This window comes from Mobula birostris, chromosome 24, assembly GCF_030028105.1.
Source record: "Mobula birostris isolate sMobBir1 chromosome 24, sMobBir1.hap1, whole genome shotgun sequence".
NCBI lineage: Eukaryota > Metazoa > Chordata > Chondrichthyes > Myliobatiformes > Myliobatidae > Mobula > Mobula birostris.
The window spans coordinates 53360397-53381974 of NC_092393.1; the positions used below are offsets into that span (position 1 = coordinate 53360397).

At 45.1% G+C, this 21578-nt stretch overlaps 1 protein-coding gene across 5 annotated transcripts in view; it reads right to left on the reverse strand.

Annotated features, from left to right (window-relative positions):
- Positions 1 to 4750: 4750 nt before the first annotated feature.
- aatkb (apoptosis-associated tyrosine kinase b) overlaps positions 4751 to 21578 on the reverse strand; it is a 387622-nt gene continuing 370794 nt past the window's right edge. For 4 of the 5 annotated variants that reach the window (XM_072242720.1, XM_072242719.1, XM_072242718.1 and 1 more), the window contains 2 exons: positions 12468 to 12695; positions 4751 to 5789 (listed from right to left, as the gene is read on the reverse strand). In XM_072242720.1, coding sequence (XP_072098821.1) covers positions 5761 to 5789; positions 12468 to 12695 — 257 coding nt within the window. In that variant the 3' untranslated portion in view covers positions 4751 to 5760. The remainder of the gene's footprint in view (positions 5790 to 12467; positions 12696 to 21578) is intronic. The other variant, XM_072242721.1, reaches the window with a different exon arrangement.

A 21578-nucleotide genomic window follows, 5' to 3' on the forward strand; every position in this document is an offset into this window, starting at 1 on the left:
TGAGTTACTGTCACCTTCCTGTCAGCTTGAACCCATCTGGCCATTCTCCTCTGATCTCTCTCATTCATTTCTAGAGAAATAGAGTATAGGAGCAGGGATGTGATGTTGAGGCTCTATAAGGCGCTGGTGAGACCTCACTTGGAGTACTGTGGGCAGTTTTGGTCTCCTTATTTAAGAAAGGATGAGCTGACGTTGGAGAGGGTACAGAGAAGATTCACTAGAATGATTCCGGGAATGAGAGGGTTAACATATGAGGAACGTTTGTCCGCTCTTGGACTGTATTCCTTGGAGTTTAGAAGAATGAAGGGAGACCTTATAGAAACATTTCGAATGTTGAAAGGCATGGACAGAGTGGATGTGGCAAAGTTGTTTCCCATGATGGGGGAGTCTAATACGAGAGGGCATGACCTAAGGATTGAAGGGCGCCCATTCAGAACAGAGATGCAAAGAAATTTTTTTAGCCAGGGGGTGGTGAATCTATGGAATTTGTTGCCACGGGCGGCAGTGGAGGCCAAGTCATTGGGTGTATTTAAGGCAGAGATTGATAGGTATCTGAGTAGCCAGGGCATCAAAGGTTATGGTGAGGAGGCGGGGGAGTGGGACTAAATGGGAGAATGGATCAGCTCATGATAAAATGGCGGAGCAGACTCAATGGGTCGAATGGCCGACTTCTGCTCCTTTGTCTTACGGTCTTATGGTCTTATTAACAGGATATTTTCACCCACAGAACTCTCACTCACTGGATGGCTTTTGTTTTTTGCACTATTCTCTGTAAATTCTAGAGACTGTTGTGCATGAAAATCCCAGGAGATCAGCAGTTTCTGTGATACTCAAACCACCCCATCTGGCACCATCAATCATTCCATGGTCAAAGTCACTTAGGTCACATTTCTTGTCCACGCTGATGTTGGTCTGAACAACAACTGATCCTTTCGACCATGTCCGCATGCTTTTATGCATTGAGTAGCTGCCACGTGATCGGCTGATTAAGTATTTGTATTAACGAGCAGGTATACAGGTGTACTAATAAAGTGGCAACTGAGCACATGTTATAGAATCATAGAATCATGCCCCATTTCAACCCAGCTTGTCATTCCAACTAATGTATATCCACCTACTCCCATTTACCAATGACTGGACTATTATCTGAAAGATTCTGCCTCCACTACCCTTCAGACAACACAGTCCAGGTACAGACGGCTGAGGTCCCACACCACTAGGTTACTTCCCTTCTACCGGTCAGTTCTTGAACCAATCAACACAACCCCAATCACTACCTCAGTATAGCAACACCACGACCTCTTTGCCCAGCGATGGACTTTAGAGTTTTTTTTGTTCTAATTGTGTTTTCTTGTATATTTTTGTATAAATTAAGTTAATGTATGCTTTTCTGTTTAATGTTGAGTCTCTAATGCGATGGTCCTGTGATACTGCTGCAAGTAAACTTCTCGTTGCACCTGTACCAATGCATTTATGCATATGTCAATAAATTGGGCTTTGGCCTCCAGTTATGCTGTGGGTGAAAAACAACCTTCTTCAATTCTGCGGAACTCTGTGGTTTTAGATACCTCTGCTCTAAGACAAGTTTCCTATTATTGACCCTCTTCATACTTTTGAATATCTCAATTAGGTCCCCTTTATGACCCCCCTGTTCCAAACCGGCAGGTTGGGGAAAGGCGGGTGGGTAAGGGAGGGGAGGGATGCTGCTTATTTCATGCCCGTCTTCCTCTTCACTTGGCTTCACCTATCAGATGCCAATTTGTAGTCCTCCCCCTCCCCCCACCTTCTTATTCAGGCTTCTGCTCTATTCCTTTCCAGTCCTGATGAGGGGTCTTGGCCAGATACATTGGTTTACTCCCCTCCATAGACACTGCCTGACCTGCTGAGTTCCTCCAGCACAGTGTGTGTGCGTTGCTCGGTTTAGTCTCTGATCAGTTGATTTATCATTCGTGCTGGAGACCAAGCTCCCCTTTTCACTGTAGAGAAACTTCCAGTATACTGTAGGACATAATCATTAATTTGGTCTATTTTCATCTCAAGGTGATAAGCCGCAACACAAAATTGCTGAATGGCCCACTGGTTGTTGTGGCTGCACCATGCACCTCCTCACCTTTCATCGTACCGTAAGACCATAAGAAATTGGAGCAGTATTAGGCCATTTGACCCATCGAGTCTGCTCCGTCATTAAGTCATGGCTGATTTATTATCCCTCTCAACACAATTTTACCTTTGATGCCCTTACTAACCAAAACCTAGCAACCTCCACTTTACGTATATACATTGACTTGGCCTCTACAGCCGTCTGTGGTAATGAATTCCACAGAGTCAGCACCTTCTGGTAAAGAATCTCCTCCTCTTCTCTGTTCTAAAGGGAAATCCTTGTATCCTGCAGCTGTGCCCTCTGGTCCTAGACTCCCCCACTGTCGGAAACATCCACTCTGTCTAGGCCTTTCAATATTCAATAGATTTCTTCAAGCAAGTACAGGCTCTATTTCCTGAGGAGACTGAGGTCCTTTAACATCTGCCGGACGATGCTGAGGATGTTCTACGAGTCTGTGGTGGCCAGGGCTATCATGTTTGCTGTTGTGTGCTGGGGCAGCAGGCTGAGGGTAGCAGACACCAACAGAATCAACAAACTCATTCGTAAGGCCAGTGATGTTGTGGGGATGGAACTGGACCCTCTGACGGTGGTGTCTGAAAAGAGGATGCTGTCCAAGTTGCATGCCATCTTGGACAATGTCTCCCATCCACTACATAATGTACTGGGTGGGCACAGGAGTACATTCAGCCAGAGACTCATTCCACTGAGATGCAACACTGAGCGTCATAGGAAGTCATTCCTGCCTGTGGCCATCAAACTTTACAACTCCTCCCTTGGAGGGTCAGACACCCTGAGCCAATAGGCTGGTCCTGGACTTATTTCCTGGCATAATTTACATATTACTATTTAATTATTTATGGTTTTATATTGATATATTTATACTCTATTCTTGGTTGGGGCAACTGTAACGAAAATCAATTTCCCTCGGGATCAATAAAGTATGACTATGACTACGTCTATGACTCAGAGCCATCAAATGCTCCTCATAGATTAACCTTTTCATTTCTGGAATCATTCCCCAGAACCTCCTCTGGACCTTCTCCTTTCTTAGAGGAGATTCTTCCATAGAGAAGGGGTGCAAAATGCTCACAATACTTACTGATAACAACACAGAAGGGGAAACATCCGGTCCAGCAAGCCTGTGCCAGTTCCTATCCGTTCCAAATCCATTCTTATATCCTTGTAATGCTGTATCTTATGATCTCTTTTCCAAGTTTAGTAAGCTTTCATTGTAGCCCAGGCAAACCGTGATCCATTGTAAGTTAGGGGTCAGAATGCCATCGACTGATCCACAGCTGACCCAGTCAGTACCATCCCTGCCACTGGACGGTCAAAAAATTTACATGCTGTATTAAGCTCACCATATGCAACTGACAGATGTGGAGGAACTTTAACAGATGAGGAGTGACTCCTATAGACTTAGGGCAACTTGAACAGATGTGAAGTAACAGACAGATGTGGAGTGACTCCGACAGATACAGAGTTACTCAGACTGATGTGGAGAGACTCCAACAGATGTAGAGCGATTGTAAAGTGGCTCTGACAGAGCCTGGGTTACTCTGTCAGATGTGGAGTGCCTGACAGATGTTGGGTTACTCTGGCAGAGATGGAGTGCCTGACAGATGTTGGGTTACTCTGGCAGATGTGGAGTGCCTGACAGATGTTGGGTTGCTCTGGCAGATGTGGAGTGCCTGACAGATGTTGGGTTACTCTGGCAGATGTGGAGTGCCTGACAGATGTTGGGTTACTCTGGCAGATGTGGAGTGACCCTGACAGACATGCGGCGACTCTGACAGGCATGGAGTAACTCTGACAGACGTGCAGCTGCCGTGACAGATGTGGACGGCTCCGGCAGACGTGGTGTTTCTGAAAGATACAGCTGGATCCCAATCTCAGGCCCCAGTAGCAGGGACACCCACGCGGGGAGGAGGGAGAGGGTCATAGAAACGTACAGCTCAGAAACAGGTCCATACCAAAACCATTTTAAACTGCCTGCTCTCATCGACCTGCACCGCGACCACACCCCTCCCATCCATGAACCGATCCGAACTTCGCTTAAACATTGAAATCGAGCTCGCATGCACCACTCGTGCTGGCAGCTCATTCCACACTCTCACCACCCTCTGAGTGAAGAAGCTTCCCCTCAAGCTTTTCACCTTTCACCCTTAACCTCTGGTTGTAGTCCCACCCAACCTCAGTGGAAAAAATCTGCTGGCGATTCAGGAACAGCTTCATCCCCTCTGCCGGCCAGTTTCTAAATGGACATTGAATCCATGATCGCTACCTCACTACTAATTTTTAAATTTCGGTTTTAGCACTACTTATCTTAGTTTAACTATTTAATATACATATTAAATAATATGTGCATATTGAACTCAGTGAAATTCATGATTTTTTCTCTGTATTTATCATGTATTGCATTGTACTGCTGCCGCAAAGTTAACAAATATCACGACACATACCGTTGCTATGAAACCTGATCCTGATTCCATACTCCTCACAATTTTGTGTACCTCTATCCAATCTCCCCTCAATCTTCTATGCAGTGGAATGGAGAAGGAAGTGAGGCACCCTCACTGAGAGTACGGAGCCGTCAGGAAGTAATGCAAAGCAAATATAAGATATCGTAAAAAGTTTATTAGTCTGGTGATTTAAGCCACATGCTGGTAGCTAGATGGAAATAAAACATTGAATCGCGGTAATGACCCGTATTGATCAGTTAACAGAATACTAACAGCTGGAACACTTAAAAAGTTACCCCCGCTTACTGACGTCATGCAACTAGTTAATCGCTTTTATAGAATAGATGTTGCATCTGTTGAGTAATGAGGGCAGAAAGTGCTCGCTTGCATCTTTCTAAAAATTCATAGTGTGACACAATAGCTTAAAGCCATACAGATAGCAACTAACATCGCTCGGAGCTGCACAATTTTTACATCTCTTTGGCAACATGTACAATATATTCATCAGTAGTCTGACTGGTTTTACAAAAAAAATAGCATAGAGGCTGCAGTTTAACTGGCTCTCTACGCTATTCAATATCAAACGCAAAGAGGCGGAACACTAAATACTGTGGACTGAATACTCTGAGGCATGGTTGATGTGAGATGTGAGCAGAAAGGGGTTAATAAATACGAATCACCCAAGCACATCCTGCAGGACTCTGAGCGTTTGACGAGGGGAAGCAGATGGTGTTATTTGCAAAACGTGGTTCAATATAAACGGAGGCCAAACTGTCTACAGTTCGTATACTCTGGAAACCTTCACAGTTGCTCTGCACTTTATACACCAGGGTGCTGGCGACCTGTGCGGGATCCTCCAGATCAGAGACGCCTCCCCTCTCCGATGTGATCCGACCCATTTGCTTCGGGACATGGGGGGTTGGGTCAGGTTTACCTGCAGCGACGGCATTGGGATCGAGGAAGTCCGGCCTAATGGGAAGGGGGATCCGAACTACGAGGAGGAGAGTGGCGGGCCGAGGGGCAGCTCGGGTCACCACCCGGTGTGGAAACGGTGCGTCCGTGCGCGCTGGCGGCCGAGTTGTCCAACAAATCCAAATCAGAGAAGTCACCGAACGAGACATTCATGTGCGGGTCCATTTCTGTCCGATCTTGTCCATTTCAATCAGTAAAACAAACTTCCATCCGTGATCTTGCAAGTCATTCCCTTTCGCTCCGCTCGCCGCTGCCTGGAAGGAACCAGAGAGGGAAGATTAGCGTTGCAACTTTCCACAGTAGCGCCAAAGTAACGACGTGTATTCGTGCAAACCTACTATTGTCCACAGCGCCTTATAGCTACTTTAATGTTTACCTGCACGCTCTCTGTAGCTGTTACACTTCACTCTGAATTGTTATTATTTTACCTCGTTCTACCTCCATGCACTTTGAAATTAATTGATCTATATAAACATTGGGCACGTGCGTGGCCTAGTGGTTAAGGCAGTCGACTAGCGATCTGAAGGTCGTGAGTTCGAGCCCCAGCCGAGGGAGTGTGATGTGTCCTTGAGCAGGGCAAATAATCACACATTGCGCTGCGACGACACTGGTGCCGAGCTGTTAGATATGGCCCTTGTGGCTAAAGGGATCAGGGGGTATGGGGGGAAGGTTGGTACAGGGTTCTGAGTTGGATAATCAGCCATGATAGTACTGAATGGCGGTGCAGGCTCGAAGGGCCAAATGGCATACTCCTGCACCTATTTTCTATGTTTCTATATTAATGCCCTTCCCTTGGACAACATCAGTGTCATGGGGAGACTTGCAGCATGGGCAACTGCTGGTCTTCCATACAACCTTGCCCAGGCCTGCGCCCTGGAGAGTGAAGACTTTCCAGGCGCAGATCCATGGTCTCGCAAGACTAACGGATGCCTTTATTTTATTTATAAACAGTACGCAAGTCAAGCTTTTCACTGTATCTTGGTACATAAACCAATACCAGGTTCTTTAAAGCTCAAAACCAATTTCCCCCGGGATCAATAAAGTATGACTGTGACTAAAAAAGTGTTTTAGAGGAGTATTTGGCTGTTAAATACATCATCATCATCGTCATTATGTGCCATGTCCTATGATGGAGGCAATCGTGGTCTTCCCCTCTATCCACGACCATGATTGTTCTTGGCAAATTTGTTTGCCATTGCCTTCTTCTGGGCAGTGTCTTTACAAGATGGGTGACCGCAGCCATTATCAATACTCTTCAGAGACTGTCTGCCTGGCAACGGTGGTTTTGTCGCATAACCAGAACTTGTGATATGCACCAGCTGCTCATACAACCATCCACCACCTGCCCCCATGGCTTCATGTGACCCTGATCGGGGGGAGAGGCTAAGCAGGTGCTACGCCTTGCCCAAGGGTGACTTGCAGGCTAGTGGAGGGAAGGAGCGCCCTACACCTTTGGGGGAGACACATATCCACCCATCACCAGTTAAATACAGACAGATGGACTTATTGTATGATAAGATGGATTCTTGACCTCACAGTCTACCTCAATACAATCTTGCATTTTATCGTTTATCTGCACTGCACCCTTTTGGTAACTGTTACACTTCATTTGGCACTCTGTTGTTGTTTACCCTTGTTCTAGCTCAATGCTCTGTGTAATGATTTGATCACAAACAGAGAAAATCTGCAGATGCTGGAAATTAAAGTAATACACACAAAATGCTGGAGGAATTCAGCAGGCCAGTCAGCATCTATGGTGAAAAGTAAACAGTCGACGTTTCAGGCTGAGACCCTTCTTCAGGACCTAAACCAATACCAATACAGTACTTCCTAGGTGTAAGGAATATAGCGGCCAACTTACACATAGCAAGTTCCAAACAAAGATACCATTAAGTCCGAAAGAGTGCAATGTCAAAGTAAATTTATTGTCAAGGTATGCATATATTACCATATAGGTCCTTGAGAAACCTTTTTCGCAGGCATTTCAAAGTTCAAAGTAAAGTACATATACGTTACCATATACTACCCTGAGATTTATTTTCTTGTGGGCATACTCAATAAATTCTTAATAGAATAATAACCATAATAGAATCAATGAAAGACCACACCAACTTGGACACAAACTGGGCAAATACAGAAAGAAAGAAAGGAAGAAAGAAAGAAGGAAAAAAGAAAGAAAGAAAGAACGAACGAACAAACATGAGATGAAGGATCATTGAAAGTGAGTCCACAGGCTGTGGGAACATTTCAATGATGGGGCAAATGGAGTTGAGTGAGTTATCCCCTCTGGTTCAGGAGTCTGGTTGAGGGGTAATAACTATTCTTGAACCTGGTGGTGTGAATCCTGAGGCTCCTGAACTTTCAGCCTGATGGCAGAAGTGAGACGAGAACATATCATTTGCAGGAAAATAAAGAAATACAATACTTTTTTTGAAAAACAATGCATAAATGAAGATTGACAAACAACAAGAGTGCAAAAGATGACAAATTGTGTAAATAAAATGGAAATACTGAGAACATGAGTTGGGGATTTGAGTTGTCGAGTCCTTGAAAGTGAGTCTGTAGGTTGTGGAATCAGCTCAGAGTGAAATTATCCATGCTGATTCAGGAGCCTGATAGTTGAGGAGTAATAGTTGTTCCTGAACCTGCTGGTGTAGGACTTCACACTTCCCTGTACCTCCTGCCTGATGGCGGCAGCGAGAAGAGGGCATGACCTGGATACTGATGTAATGTACTCATTGAGGACCTCACCTATATCCTTCACATCCAAACAAATTCTCCTTCCTTTATCCTTGAGTGACCCTACCCACTCCATAGTTATCTATTGCTCTTGCTCATGATGTGTAGAGTGCTCTTTAATCCTACTTGCCAAGGACTTTTCATGCTCCCCCCCCAGCTGCCTGGCTTTCCTAATTCCCTTCTTGAGTTCTTTTCTGGCTTCTTTACCCTCCTCAAGGGCTCTGTTTGATTCTAGCTTCCTAAGCCTGGTTCTTCTTGACCAAATTCATCACCAGGCTGTTTTACTTTGTCATTGTTGTCCTTCCTTTCGACTGGAACGTACCTGTGCAGATGGTCTTTAAGCAGCCTGCACATGTCAGATGTAGACTTACCCAAGAACAGCTGTTTCCAATTAACTCTCCTTAGTTCCTGCCCAATGCTCTCGTAATTCGCTCCGCTCCAATTCTCTCTCATACTCTAAGTGATTTTGACCATGGATCCCAGTCTGGGTGGTTTGGGTATCTCAGAAACTGCTGACTTCCTGGGATTTTCATGCACAACAATCTCTAGATTTTACAGCGAAAGGCGCAAGAAACAAAAAAAAAAATCCAGTCAGTGGCAGTTCTGTGGGCAAAAATGCTTTGTTCATGAGAGAGGTCGGAGGAGAATGGCCAAACTGGTTCAAGCTGACAGGAAGGTGACAGTAACTCAAATAACCACACATCATAACAGTGGTGTGCAGATGAGCATCTCTGAATACACAACACATTGAACCTTGAAGTGGACGGGCTACAGCAGCAGAAGATCATGAACACACACACAATGGCCACTTTATTAGGTACAGGAGATACTGTTCCTTTCTTGAACAATGCAGTCAAAAACAATATGGCTTGTCTTCTGCCAAGCAAACACTAGGGGACAGCACCAACTCCAGCTTGGACCCATGTACGCTACCTCGGGCACTCAGGTGGAGCACACCGACTCTGACGTCTCTCTCCTGGGCAGCTGCAAACAGGCGACACCACGGCTTAAGGCCCAGTCCTCACCATGACTGAGGCCACACAGTTCCCCCACCGTCTGTCAGTCAATCGGTGAATCGGACTCGCAGCATTCCACATTAACGGTGCCCAACAGGGTCTTGCGATCATTAGAAAAGTGACTAAGATGATCACTCGCTGTTAGGCCGCGAACTGCTTTCACAAAACCGACCCCTCTGACGCAGGCAGCAGCACACTCCGCAGCAGGCCCAGCTCCTCTGCCAATGAGCAACCCACTGACGGGACAGACCTGCAGCACTCAATGTCCAGCAGGGTCTTGCGATTGTCAAAAACACGTTCATAAAAGACAATAACGTCTCTGGTTGGCCCCGCAGAAGCCGCTGCGCCCGACCACACCACCATCTTCCCGGAACTTTAAGAAAATAGGTAGATGGATGGGAGGGAACGTGGGCAACTGGGACTAGCAGGGAGGATTGATGGGGGCGGGGAGAAGGCTATTCTGCACTATATTACTCTATGGATCCGTGCCAATTGGTATTATGGCTAGGTTTTTACATTTCAAAGCTGAAAGTACATTTATTATGAAAGTACGTATACTATATACAACCTTGGGATTCATCTCTTTACAGGCCAAAAACAACAAAACCCAATGGAGCATTGAATAATTCTCAGTATTAAGGAAATCAAGGCAGGTAGAGTAATTCAGAAAAGCGTTGTCCAGGTTAAGGGGAATTAAGGGTTGTGGGGAACTCAACAGGTCGGGCAGCATCTGTGGAAAAGATCAGTTAATGTTTCGGGTCTGCCCCCTCCCTCTTCAGTTCTGACGAAGGGTTCTGGCTGGAAACTTTGGCTGATCTTTTCCACGGATGCTGCCTGACCTGCTGAGTTCCTCCAGCGTGTTGTGAGTGTTGCTTTGATCCCAGCATCTGCAGAGTATTTTGAGGGTTATGAAGAAAAGGCAGGTAGGTGGAGATGAGTCCATGACTGGATCAGCCATGATCTTATTGAGTGGTGGAGCCGGATGACCTACTCCTGCTCCCACTTCTTATGTAAGGTCAACCATAATTTTACTGGTTGTCCCGATGGGCCGAATGGTTCCCTCCCGCTTTTATTGGCTCATGAGCTTGGAGATCTGGAGCACATTGTGTGGAAATGCATCCTGGTAGAAAAATCAGTCAAATAACATGAGGTGTGTGTATGTGTGCGGGGTGTTCACCTTTCAAGATCTCAGGGGAGGCTCTTCGATTAAAATAATAGAATTTAGCATTACAGAGCGACCTCAAGGTTGTCAAAAGCCCCAGAGGCCTTTCATGGAGCACTATCAGGTGAAGACCTAACACTGATAAAATCACATTAGGCTGGAGCCATATTAAGGATAGTTTTAAAGACGGAGAGGTTGAAGGAAAAAGTTTATGGATTTAAAAACCTAGGGAGTTGAAGACAGGTCAGCGGTGAAGAACGTGCTTGTGTAAAATGCCAGGATCAAATGCAGTTAAAAGAAATGTACTTGTGGTAAATTAAAAAAAAAATGAGATTCACAAAATTTCACAGTAACAGTCCAAGGGGCAGGGATTGAGTCAGTGAGCAGAAGTCACACTTCTTTGCAGCAACTAATTGGAAGGCTCTACACAGTCATTCCAAGGCAATGATCTTTTAGCGTGGGGGGAGGCTGGCAGTTGGTTATCTGACCCACGTGACTGGAATACCATAAAACATTGAGCAGATTTAGATCATTCAGCTCATTGAGTCTGTTTCACCATACACCAGGGCTAATTTATTATCCCTCTCAACACCACTCTCTTACCTTTTACACGTAACCTTTGACTCCCTAACCAATCAAGAGCCTATCAAATTCTGCTTTAAATATACCCAATGACTTGGCCTCCACAGCTGTTCAAGGCAATGAATTCCCTGGCTAAAGAAATACCTCCTCAGGTAGGAGGGGGAGGAGAAGATGGCAGCGCAACACAGTGCACGCGGCCACTCCAAAATGATATCGTACGTGTTAACTAGGATGCCGTGCACAATCCTGATTTGATGGAGACAGACGTGAGAAGCACGGAGGAACATCTGGAGAAACTTCTGAAATACCCGCTTCGCTGCCGCTGCTACTGTGCGATTGAGAATCTCTGGAGGGGAAGGCCCCAAATCCTCGGCTTTGCCTATTGCCTGTTGCCGGGGTCGGGGTCGAAACGCTCGGCAGAGATGGTGCTCGGTGCTCGGTGTCGGAGGGCTGGTCGGAGGCTCGAAGTTTTCGGACGGACTCAAGAGCCGGCTGTGGTCAGGTGCTTCCAGGGTGCTGCATCGGCAAGTTTGCGGCGCTGGAAGCTCATGGCAGGGAGAGTTTTTTTCTTCCTCCTACTGTCTGCGTGAGATGATGGGACTTTTGAGAAACTATGAGACTTTTTTGTTTACCGTGCCCATGGTCTGTTCTTCATCAAATTATGGTATTGCTTTGCACTATTGTAACTATATGTTATAATTATGTGGTTTTTGTCAGTTTTTCAGTCGGTTTGTCATGTGTTTCTGTGATATCATTCTGGAGGAACATTGTATCATGTCTTAATGTATGCATTACTAAATGACAATAAAAGAGGACTGTGTGTCCTCATAATCTAATCCAATCTAATCTCTGTTCTAAATGATCATTCCTCTATTCTAAGGCTGTGTCCTCTGGAGCTAGACTCCCCCACTATAGGAAACATTCTCAACACATTCACTCTAGGCCTTTCAATAATTGGTTGAAAACACACACACACTTAGAAATTTCTAAACTACTGTTAGAAATTACGAGCCGCTGTTTCAGGCCAAGACCTTCCATCCATGCTGATAAGGTCTCGGCCTGAAACATCATCTCATTATTCATTTCCATAGCTGCTGCCTAACCTGCTGAGTTCCTCCAGCATTTTGTGTGTGTTACTCTGGATTTCCAGCATCTGCATAGGGAGAGGAAGCTGGTGGGAAGGCACTCTTCTTGGTAAGAGTTTTACTAGGCAAAAATATAAAGCATGCATTTATTTTGGGCCATTTGTATCCTGAAGGTATCTTGTAGCGTTTCACAGTGACTAAATTACCTACTGGAATGAGATTACTGTTGCCAAGTCATTGTAACGCAGAATTAAACATTTACCCATTGTTTTGATTCAGAAGGAATTTCAATTATTCTGAGAATCTCCCACTGAGGCTCAAAGTGGATAGAAAGGGTTCCCTCCTCACCTCCAGCTGATCCGATGTCTGAATCCGATACGTGTGTAATTGAGAACCTTGAGAGGGTGGCGGGAGAGACGGTGAAACGTGAGAAGCGTGTCTGCTGCTCCTGGGCTCGCTCAGGCCCTGTGGGAACAGGGCTGCAGGCAGCTGCAGAGGGTGACAACGTTTCTTCAGCTGCCAGGGACGACTTCACTGACACCAGCGGAAAGTCATCATCCCACTCAAAGCCTCCACCTGCCGCAAAACGAAAGGCAAAGAGGACGGGTGAATCAGTTAACTGTCTTCAAAGGCTTTACCACTGTGTAGTAGCCCTGACCGCCAAGCCGTCCGACACGTACAACTGGCTAACAGCTAAGATTTCCGCCACTGTCTGCAAGGAGTTTGTACATTTTCCCCATGATGGTGAGGCTTTCCTCCCAGTGCTCTGGTTTCCTCCTACAGTCCAAACCGGTTGGAAGGTTAATTGGTCAGTGTAAATTGTCCTGTGATTAGGCTCGGGTTAAATCGGGGGTTGCTGGGTGGTGCAGCTCAAAGGACCAGCAAGACCTGTTCCGTGCTTAGTCTCGATAAATAAAATAAATGGTACATACAATGCTTTCCAGCACCAGCAATCAATTACTGCCTCCGTCTGTAAGGAATTTGTACATTTTCCCTTTGACTGCCTGGGTTTCCTCGGGCTGTTATGGTTCCCTCCCACATTCCAAACCAGAATCCAATTTAATATCATCGACATACGTCGTGAAATTTGTTGCTTTGGGGACGGGTGTGTCCTGGGCTGGACGTCCTGCTCACTTAAGGAAGGTGAAGCGTCTCCCGCAGCCTCTCCTTTGCAGGTGTAGTGATCGCCACAGGACCACTGTTCGGCTTGCCGTGCAGGAGGTCACTCCTACACTACTGCGCCCATAGCAACGCCTTCGTGTGGCACCCCGTTCTGACTGAATTTACAATGTCATGGCACGACCGAATGCCCAGCAGTATAACTGGGCAGGCAGGCTGGGCTCATCAGCCTCAGCTGGCAGCCAGCTTAGGAGAAGAACAACTCCGATTCCAGACCCGGGTAGGTGGGACTCGATAGCCTTGCCAGGCAGTCTGTCTCGGAGAAGGAGAACTCCAATACTCTACCACAGCTGTTGCAGCTCACTGTGCCGTTGAAGAATGTTCCCCGGTCTAAAGAGTGGAATTGGTCGGCACGCACCGATCCTCACTGTAAACCTACACAGCACGAGTGGGAAGGGAAGTCCTACAGCGATGGAGATATTCCCTCCCAATCTTCACAAGCAAAGAACCAGCCACCATCATCACATTGCAATACATAGTAATAACATCTATAAGTTACAATAAGTCATGGTCATAGAGAAGTACAGCACAGAAACAGGCCCTTCGGCCCATCTAGTCCACGCCAAAACCACTTAAACTGCCTACTCCCATTGACCTGTACCAAGACCATATTCCTACTATCCACGTACCTACTTGAACTTCCACTCAACGTTGAAATCGAACTTGCATGGACCACTTGTGCTGGCAGCTCATTCCACCCTCTCAGGACCCCCTGAGTGAAGAAGTTCCCCCTTAAACTTCTCAACTTTCCCCCTTAACCCATGACTTCTGGTTGTAGTCCCACCCAACCACAGTGAAAAAAGCCTGCTTGCATTTACCCCATCTATACCCCTCATAATTTTATATACCTCTATCTAATCTCCACTCAATGTCCTATGTTCTAAAGATACCTAAACTATTCAATCTTTCCTTATAACTCAGGTACTCCAGACCCGGCAACATCATTGTAAATTTTTTTCTGCACTCTTTCAAACTTGTTTACATCTTTCCTGTAGGTAGGTGACCAAAACTGAACACAATATTCCAAATTAGGCCTCACCATCATCTTATACAACTTCAACGTAACATCCCATCTTCTGTACTGAATACATAGATTTATGAAGGCCAATGTGCCAAAAGCTTTCTTTATGACCCTATCTACCAGTGACACCACCTTCAACAAATTATGTACCTGTATTCCCAGATCCCCTTTGTCCTACCACACTCCTCAGTTCCTGACCGTTCTCTGTGTAAGACCTACCTTGGTTGGTCCTGCCAAAGTGCAAAACCTCGGACTTGTCTGCATTAAATTCCATCTGACATTTTTCAGCCCACTTTTTTTCAGCTGATGCAGATCCCTCTGCAAGCCATGATAGCCTTTTCATTTTCCACTACACCCTCAATCGTAGTCTCATCTGCAAATTTGCTGATCCAGTTAACCACATTGTCATCCAGGTCATTGATAATGATGACAAACAACAAAGGATCCAGCACCATTCCCTGCAGCACACCACTAGTCACAAGCCTGCAGTCTGAGAGGCAACCCTCTACTACCACTCTCCAGCTTCTCCCACAAAGCCAATGTCTAATTCAATTTACTATCTCATCCTGAATGCTGAGCAACTGAACCTTCTTGACCAGCCTCCCACGTGAGGCCTTGTCAAATGCCTTGCTAAAGTCCATGTAGGCAATATCCATTGCCTTGCCTTTAACCACTGTCCTGTTAACTTCTTTCAAAAATCTATATGATTGATTTGACATAATCTACCATGCACAAAGCCATGCTGACTATCCTTAATCAGTCCATTTCTATCCAAATACTTGTATATCCGGTTCCTTAGAATACCTTCCAATAACTTTCCCACAACTGATGTCAGACTCATTGGCCTGTAATTTCCTGGTTTACGTTTAGAGCATTTTTGAAACAGCGGAAAAACATTGGCTATCCTCCAATCCTCTGGTACCTCATCTGTCGCTAAGGATGTTTTAACTATTCCTGCTAGGTGCCCGGGCAATTTTTGCACTTGCCTCCTGTAGGGTCCGAGGGAAAACCCTGTCAGGCTCCGGGAATTTATCCACCCTGATTTGCCTCAAGATAGCAAACACCTCCTCCTCTGTGATCTGTACAGGATCCATGAAGTTGATGCAGTTTTGCCTCACTTCTATAAATTCTGTGTCCATCTCCCAAGTAAATACAGATGCAAAGAATTCAATTAAAATTTCCCCCATCTGTTTTGTCTCCTCACATGGATTACCATTCTGACCTTCCAGAGGACCAATTTTGTCCCTTACTCTTAAAATATCTGTAGAATCCCTGAGGATCCTCATTCACCTTGTCTGCTAGAGCAACTTCATGCTTTCTTTTAGCCTCCTGATTTCTTTCTTCATGGTTCTCTTGCATTCCTTGTACTGCATAAACACCTCATTTGTTCCTCCTTGCACATGCACATCCTTTTTTCTCTTAACCAGGGCCTCAATATCTCTTGAAAGCCAAAGTTCCACACACTAGTTATCTTTACCTTTTATTCTGACATACACACACAAGCTTTGTACTCTCAAAATTTCATTTTTGATGAAGACCTCCCACTTACCAAGTGCACCTTTGCCAGAAAGCAGTCTGTCCCGATCCACACCTGCCAGATCATTTCCGACACCATCAAAATTGGCCTTCCTCCAATTTAGAATCTCAAGCCACATCTACACCTATTTCTTTGGATATTTACTTTGAAACTAATAGCATTGTGGAGGCAAAGTTCTGTCACCTACCCTGTCTCAGTCCCTGATAGCAGATCCAGTGTTGCACACTCAACATGCCTAGTAATATAAAAAATAAATTAAATAAGTCGTGCAAAAAGAGAGGGAAAAGATACTGAGGTAGTGTTCATGGCTCCGTTTTCCATTCAGAAATCTGATGACCTATGTACGAGTTAGGGTTAGGAAGTGGGGCAGGGGGTGTGCAATGGTGGTGCTGGGAGCATGGTGACACTTGCGGGCTGCCCCAGCACAACCCCAGACTGTGTTGGTTGTTGATGCAAATTACCCATTTCTCCATGTGTTTCGATATTCCAATGTGCACGTGACATGCAAGACTTTTAAAGGTTTTCAGCTCGTGCCTTTGGGGAAATAATCATGCTCTGTGATTTTGCTTTCTTGGTCTCAACGGAAAATTGCCACCCACGTACATAGTATTAAGCTAGTGTATAATATATAATAAAAAAAGAAAACAGCAGTTCTCCTCTTACCAGTTCATGAAGAGGAAAGAAAAAACTTTGAGTTGTAAATGAAGAAAAACAACCCCCCACTACACTATAGAAAAAAAGAAAAAAAAAGGGACTGGGCAGTCCATTCTGAGGATACGACCAAAAAAAAAGAAAAACTTTCTGATCAAATCTAAAACTTCAAAAAAAAATTGTAAGAGTAATAAATAAAATTAATTGAAAATATTGAATAAAAGGTCACCAGATTTGCTCAAATTTAAAGGATGTATCAAATGTCCGACTTCTTATTTTCTCTGAACTTAAACAGGACATAATGGAGGAGAGCCAATAAAAGACCGTAGATGGATTAGGATCCTGCCACTTCAATAAAATGGCTCTCCTAGCCAATAAAGTTGAAAAGGCTATCATACATTGAGCAGAAACAGGAATGTTTCCTGCTTCACATGGGATAATCCCAAAAATTAACACTATGTATGATTTTGACAATGTCTATCTCAATCTCGGTTTGTATTGTTATCGATATATATATTTGAGATAATTCTCCTTTTGTTTGTATTTATGTTCCTTTTAAATCAATAAAAAGATGAATAAAGAAAGAAAATTGCCACCTGCTTAAGACCATAAGAAATAGGAGTAAAATTAGGCCATTCGGTCCATCAAGTCTACCCACCCATGGTTGACTTTCTTTTCATTTCTCAGCCCCAATCTCCCGCCTTCTCCCTATAATCCTCAATTCCCTTACTAATCAAGAACCTATCCATAAACACAGGAGATTCTGCAGAGACTGGAAATCTTGAGCAACATGCACAAACTGCCAGAGGAACTCTGCAAGTCAGGCAGCATCGTACGTCTCCAGAGCCCAATGTGGCAATGATCTGAAGAAATTCCTCCTCATCTCAGTTCTAAAGGGACATCCCTTTATCCCGATGCTGTGCCCGCAGATCCCAGACCGCTACAGGAGACAGCCTCTCTACGCTCACTCTACCCAGGCCTTTCAGCGTCCGGTAGTGCAGTATCACATGATTTCCCGATGAGGGGTCCGGAAGGAGAGCATTCCTGGTCGGGCAAACATGGGAAAGTGTGCTTATGTACCACCTGAAGAAAGGCAGTGCTCTGCCAGGTCCCTGGAGTAGGAGCTGATTCACAGGAGGACGGCTAGTACCTACACGAAGACAGCAACATCCATAGATCCCCACCACCCGGGGCCGTGCCATCTTCTCGTGGGCAGGAAGTGCAGAAACCTAAAGCGGGTTCAAGAACAGCTACTTCCCTTCAACGATTTGGTTTCTTGAGCCATCTAGCACAACCCCAATCACTGCCTCAGTACACCAACACTATGAACACTTTGCACTACAATGGACCTCTTTTATGGTTCTAATTATGTTCTTTTTTTGTAAAATTTGTATATATAATTTATGTGTTTTTTCTTGCGAATGTTGAGTATTTGCTTCAGTGAGTGAGTTTATCATTGCATCTGTGTGTGCAGGTACCTGTGCAGATGACAATAAACTTCACATGCTGCCTTCTGCCCCCTTCCTCTCCAGTCCTGATGAAGGGTCTCGGCCTGAAACGTCGACTCTTTATTTTTCTCCGTAGATACTGCTTAACTTACACAAAATGCTGGAGGAACTCAGCAGGTCAGGCAGCATTTACGGAAAAGAGTAGACAGTTGAAGTTTCTGGCTGAGATCCTGAAGAAGTTACTCATTTTCACAGATGCTTCCTGGCCTGCTGAGTTCCTCCAGCATTTTGCATGTTTCTCTATTTTTCCAGCACCTGCAGAATCTAGTGTATATGACAAACACTCCCTATTGACTGAGAGTAAACCAGAAAGCGCAGCCTCCGAATACAAGTACGTCCCTTTAGAACAGAGATGAGAGGGGGTTTCTTTAGCAGAAGTTGGTGAATCTGTGGTATTCATTGCCACAGACAGCTGTGGAGGCCAAGTCATTGGGTATATTTAAAGCAGAGGCTCTTGATTAGTCAGGGTGTCAAAGGTTCCAGAAAGAAGGCAGGAAAATGGGGTTGAGAGGGATAGTAAATCAGTCACGAAGGAATGGAGGGCAGACTCGATATGCCGAGTGGCTTAATTCTGCTCCTGTGTCTTATGGTTTTATGGCCTTAAATCAGGATTCCAGCTCTGAAAATTTGCTGTAAAGGCCAGAAGAGGGCAAACATGAGCAGAATAGGGAACAGACAAAATGCTGGAGGAACTCAGCAAGTCAGGCAGCATCCATGGAGAAAAGTAAACAGTCAACTTTTCGGGCCGAGGTCCTTCATCAGGACTGCTTATTCATTTCCATTGATGCTGTCTGACCTGCTGAGCTCCTCCAGCATTTTGTGTGTGGTGCTCGGATTTCCAGCAGCTGCAGATTTCCTCCTGTTAGTGAGCAGAGTAAGGTCTGGAGTGTCTGTGGAAATGTGGGTGACAGAATGCATTGCTTCGCTGGCGCAAATGTAGGTACAAATTAATGTGAATTTACGAAGTGCTCAATGTATCTGAAGATGCGTGGATTTTCACTATAACGCAATTCCGGAGAAGCTAAGGCTGTTCTGAAACACAGAAGATAGAACAGTACAGCAAGGACATGATGTTGTATGAACTAATTAAACCAGTGACTTCTAGCTGATTGAATTCCTCTTCTCCACACTCTGAACATATCCCTTCCTTCTCTGCACTTTCTATCTCCTCCTCTGACGGCGCATTGCTGGCTCCCACTGGTCTCTGTGTAAAAAAAAACTTGCTTCTTATATTTCCTTAGTATATTCCTCCACCCCATGTCATCTTTATCTAGGCATTTCAATCCTGGGATCCTGGGCTGTCTAAGCCTCATGTAGATATATAAACTTCTATCAAATCTCCCCTGAGCTGCTTCTTCTTGAGAGAAAGCAGTCCCATCTCACCTAACCTCTCTTTATAGCACAGGGGTTCTTACCCCGGGGTCCATGAACTTGCGTGGGAAAAAATTACATTTTTATTTTCACTAACTCTACATGATATTTAGCATTTCCTTCAGTTATGAAGGTAAGCAGCAAACCACAGTAGAATAAGTCATTCTCGTGACTTTGTCACCGATAGAAATCACAGGTATTTTCATATCACGTCATTACAATGCTTCACCGGACTGCCAAAGGGATTCATGGCAGGTTGGTGCTGCAGTTTTTTCTTCTTGTGGCACATCATTTTGGCCATTTCCATAGCATTTTTATTAGGCCGAGTTGCTACTAAGCACTCAATTTAGTATAGATGGAAAACATGCAAGGAGCCAGCCGGATTTGAACTCAAGACCATTTGCATCAAAGTCTGGTGCTGATGTCACTACACCACCAGCTGGCTATTAAAAAGGTTAAGAACAACCAAACGCCCTCCACACCTCCAAACCAGGCAGCATCCTGGTAAACCTCCAATGCCTTCACATCCTTCCTATAATGAGGTGACTAGAATTGAACACAATACTCTTTGATGTGGCCTAACCAGACTTTTATAAAGCTGTGACATAACAGAAAGAAATTAAAGTTCAAGATTGTTTAACGTCATTTCCTCTACAAGTGTAGAGGAGAATGAAATAATTGTTACTCTGGATCTGATGCAAAACAACAAAACCACAATAAGAACACAATAATGATAAAAACACAATAAATATAAATACATAAGATAGCTTATATACATAAGTTGATTGTTTCTCCATAAAGTGATGCTGGGCACAGGAGTGTCTGTACAGAAGGTGACTCTGACAGGAAGTGATAAAGTAGTGGTGGTTGAGGCTGTGGAGGGGTGGGTTAGTGGGCGGAGGTGTTGATCAGCCTCATGCTGGGGGAAAGTCTGTTTTTGAGTCTGGTGGTCCTGGTGTGGATGCTCTGTCGTGCCCCCCCCCCCCCACCCCCGCAGCGGGACCGATGGTGGAAGGGTGGGATCCTTCATGATGTGACTGGCATTTTAATGGTTGAGAGGTGATGACTCACACATCTCACTGCCATGGGCAGGGGGCAAAGATTTAGGCAGTGCTGCCGCTGGTAAAGTTGCCTCCTTTGAGTACCAGAGACCTGGTTCCAAACCTGACCATTTCTTCCCCTGTTGTGTCTCTGGGGTTGCACCTGGATGTTTAGAGATGAAGGGAGTGGGAGACAGGGGAAAGGATGTCAGCACTGCACTAATATCACTTTCAAAATACGAGGGGTGATTGATAAGTTCATGGCCTGAGGTAGAAGGGGTCAATTTTAGAAAACCTAGCACATTTATTTTTCAACATAGGCCCCTCCTACGTTTACACACGTAGTCCAGCGGTCGTGGAGCATACGGATCTTGGACCTCCAAAAAGTGTCCACAGCAGGGGTGATTGATAAGTTCATGGCCTAAGGTAGAAGGAGACGAGATATACAGCTCTTGTTAAATGCACGTGCAGTTCAACTCTTTGAGTGATTATGCAGAAAGTTTGAAGTTAATAACTCATCTCCTTCTAGCTTAGGCCATGAACTTATCAATCACCCCTCGTACACGTCAGAACTTTTTAATGATTTAAGTGTTTAGGGTTTTCTTTGATTTCCTTCGGATGCTCCAGATTCTCCCCATGTCCCAAAAGCCAGGCAGGTTGGTAGGTTAATTGGGAAACGTGAATTGTCCCCGGTGTGTGGGTGACTGGTAGAATCTGGTGGGGGGGTGTGCGAATTGATCAGGATGGTGGGAGATTAAGGATCAATCCTTGTAGGATTAGAGTAGATGGGTGCCTGATGGTCAGTGCGGACTCGAGGGGCCGAAGGACCTGTTTCTGTGCTGCATGTCTGTGGGAGTCACCGCCCGCAGGAACGGCAGAGACAGAGACAATGATCGTTTTTAAAAGGAAACAGATTTTCTCTTAAGAGAGGGCAGCCTGCAGCGTGTGCAGAAATTGTGGAAATACAAAAAAAAATTAATAAATAGTTCAGTGAATAAATATTATTGAGAACATGCATCGTCGAGTCCTTGAATAGGCTGTGGAATCAGCTCAGTGTTGGGATGAGTGAAGTTATCCATGCTGGTTCAGGAGCCTGATTGCTGAGGGGTAATAACTGTTCCTGAACCTGGTGGTTTGCGACAAACATTTCAC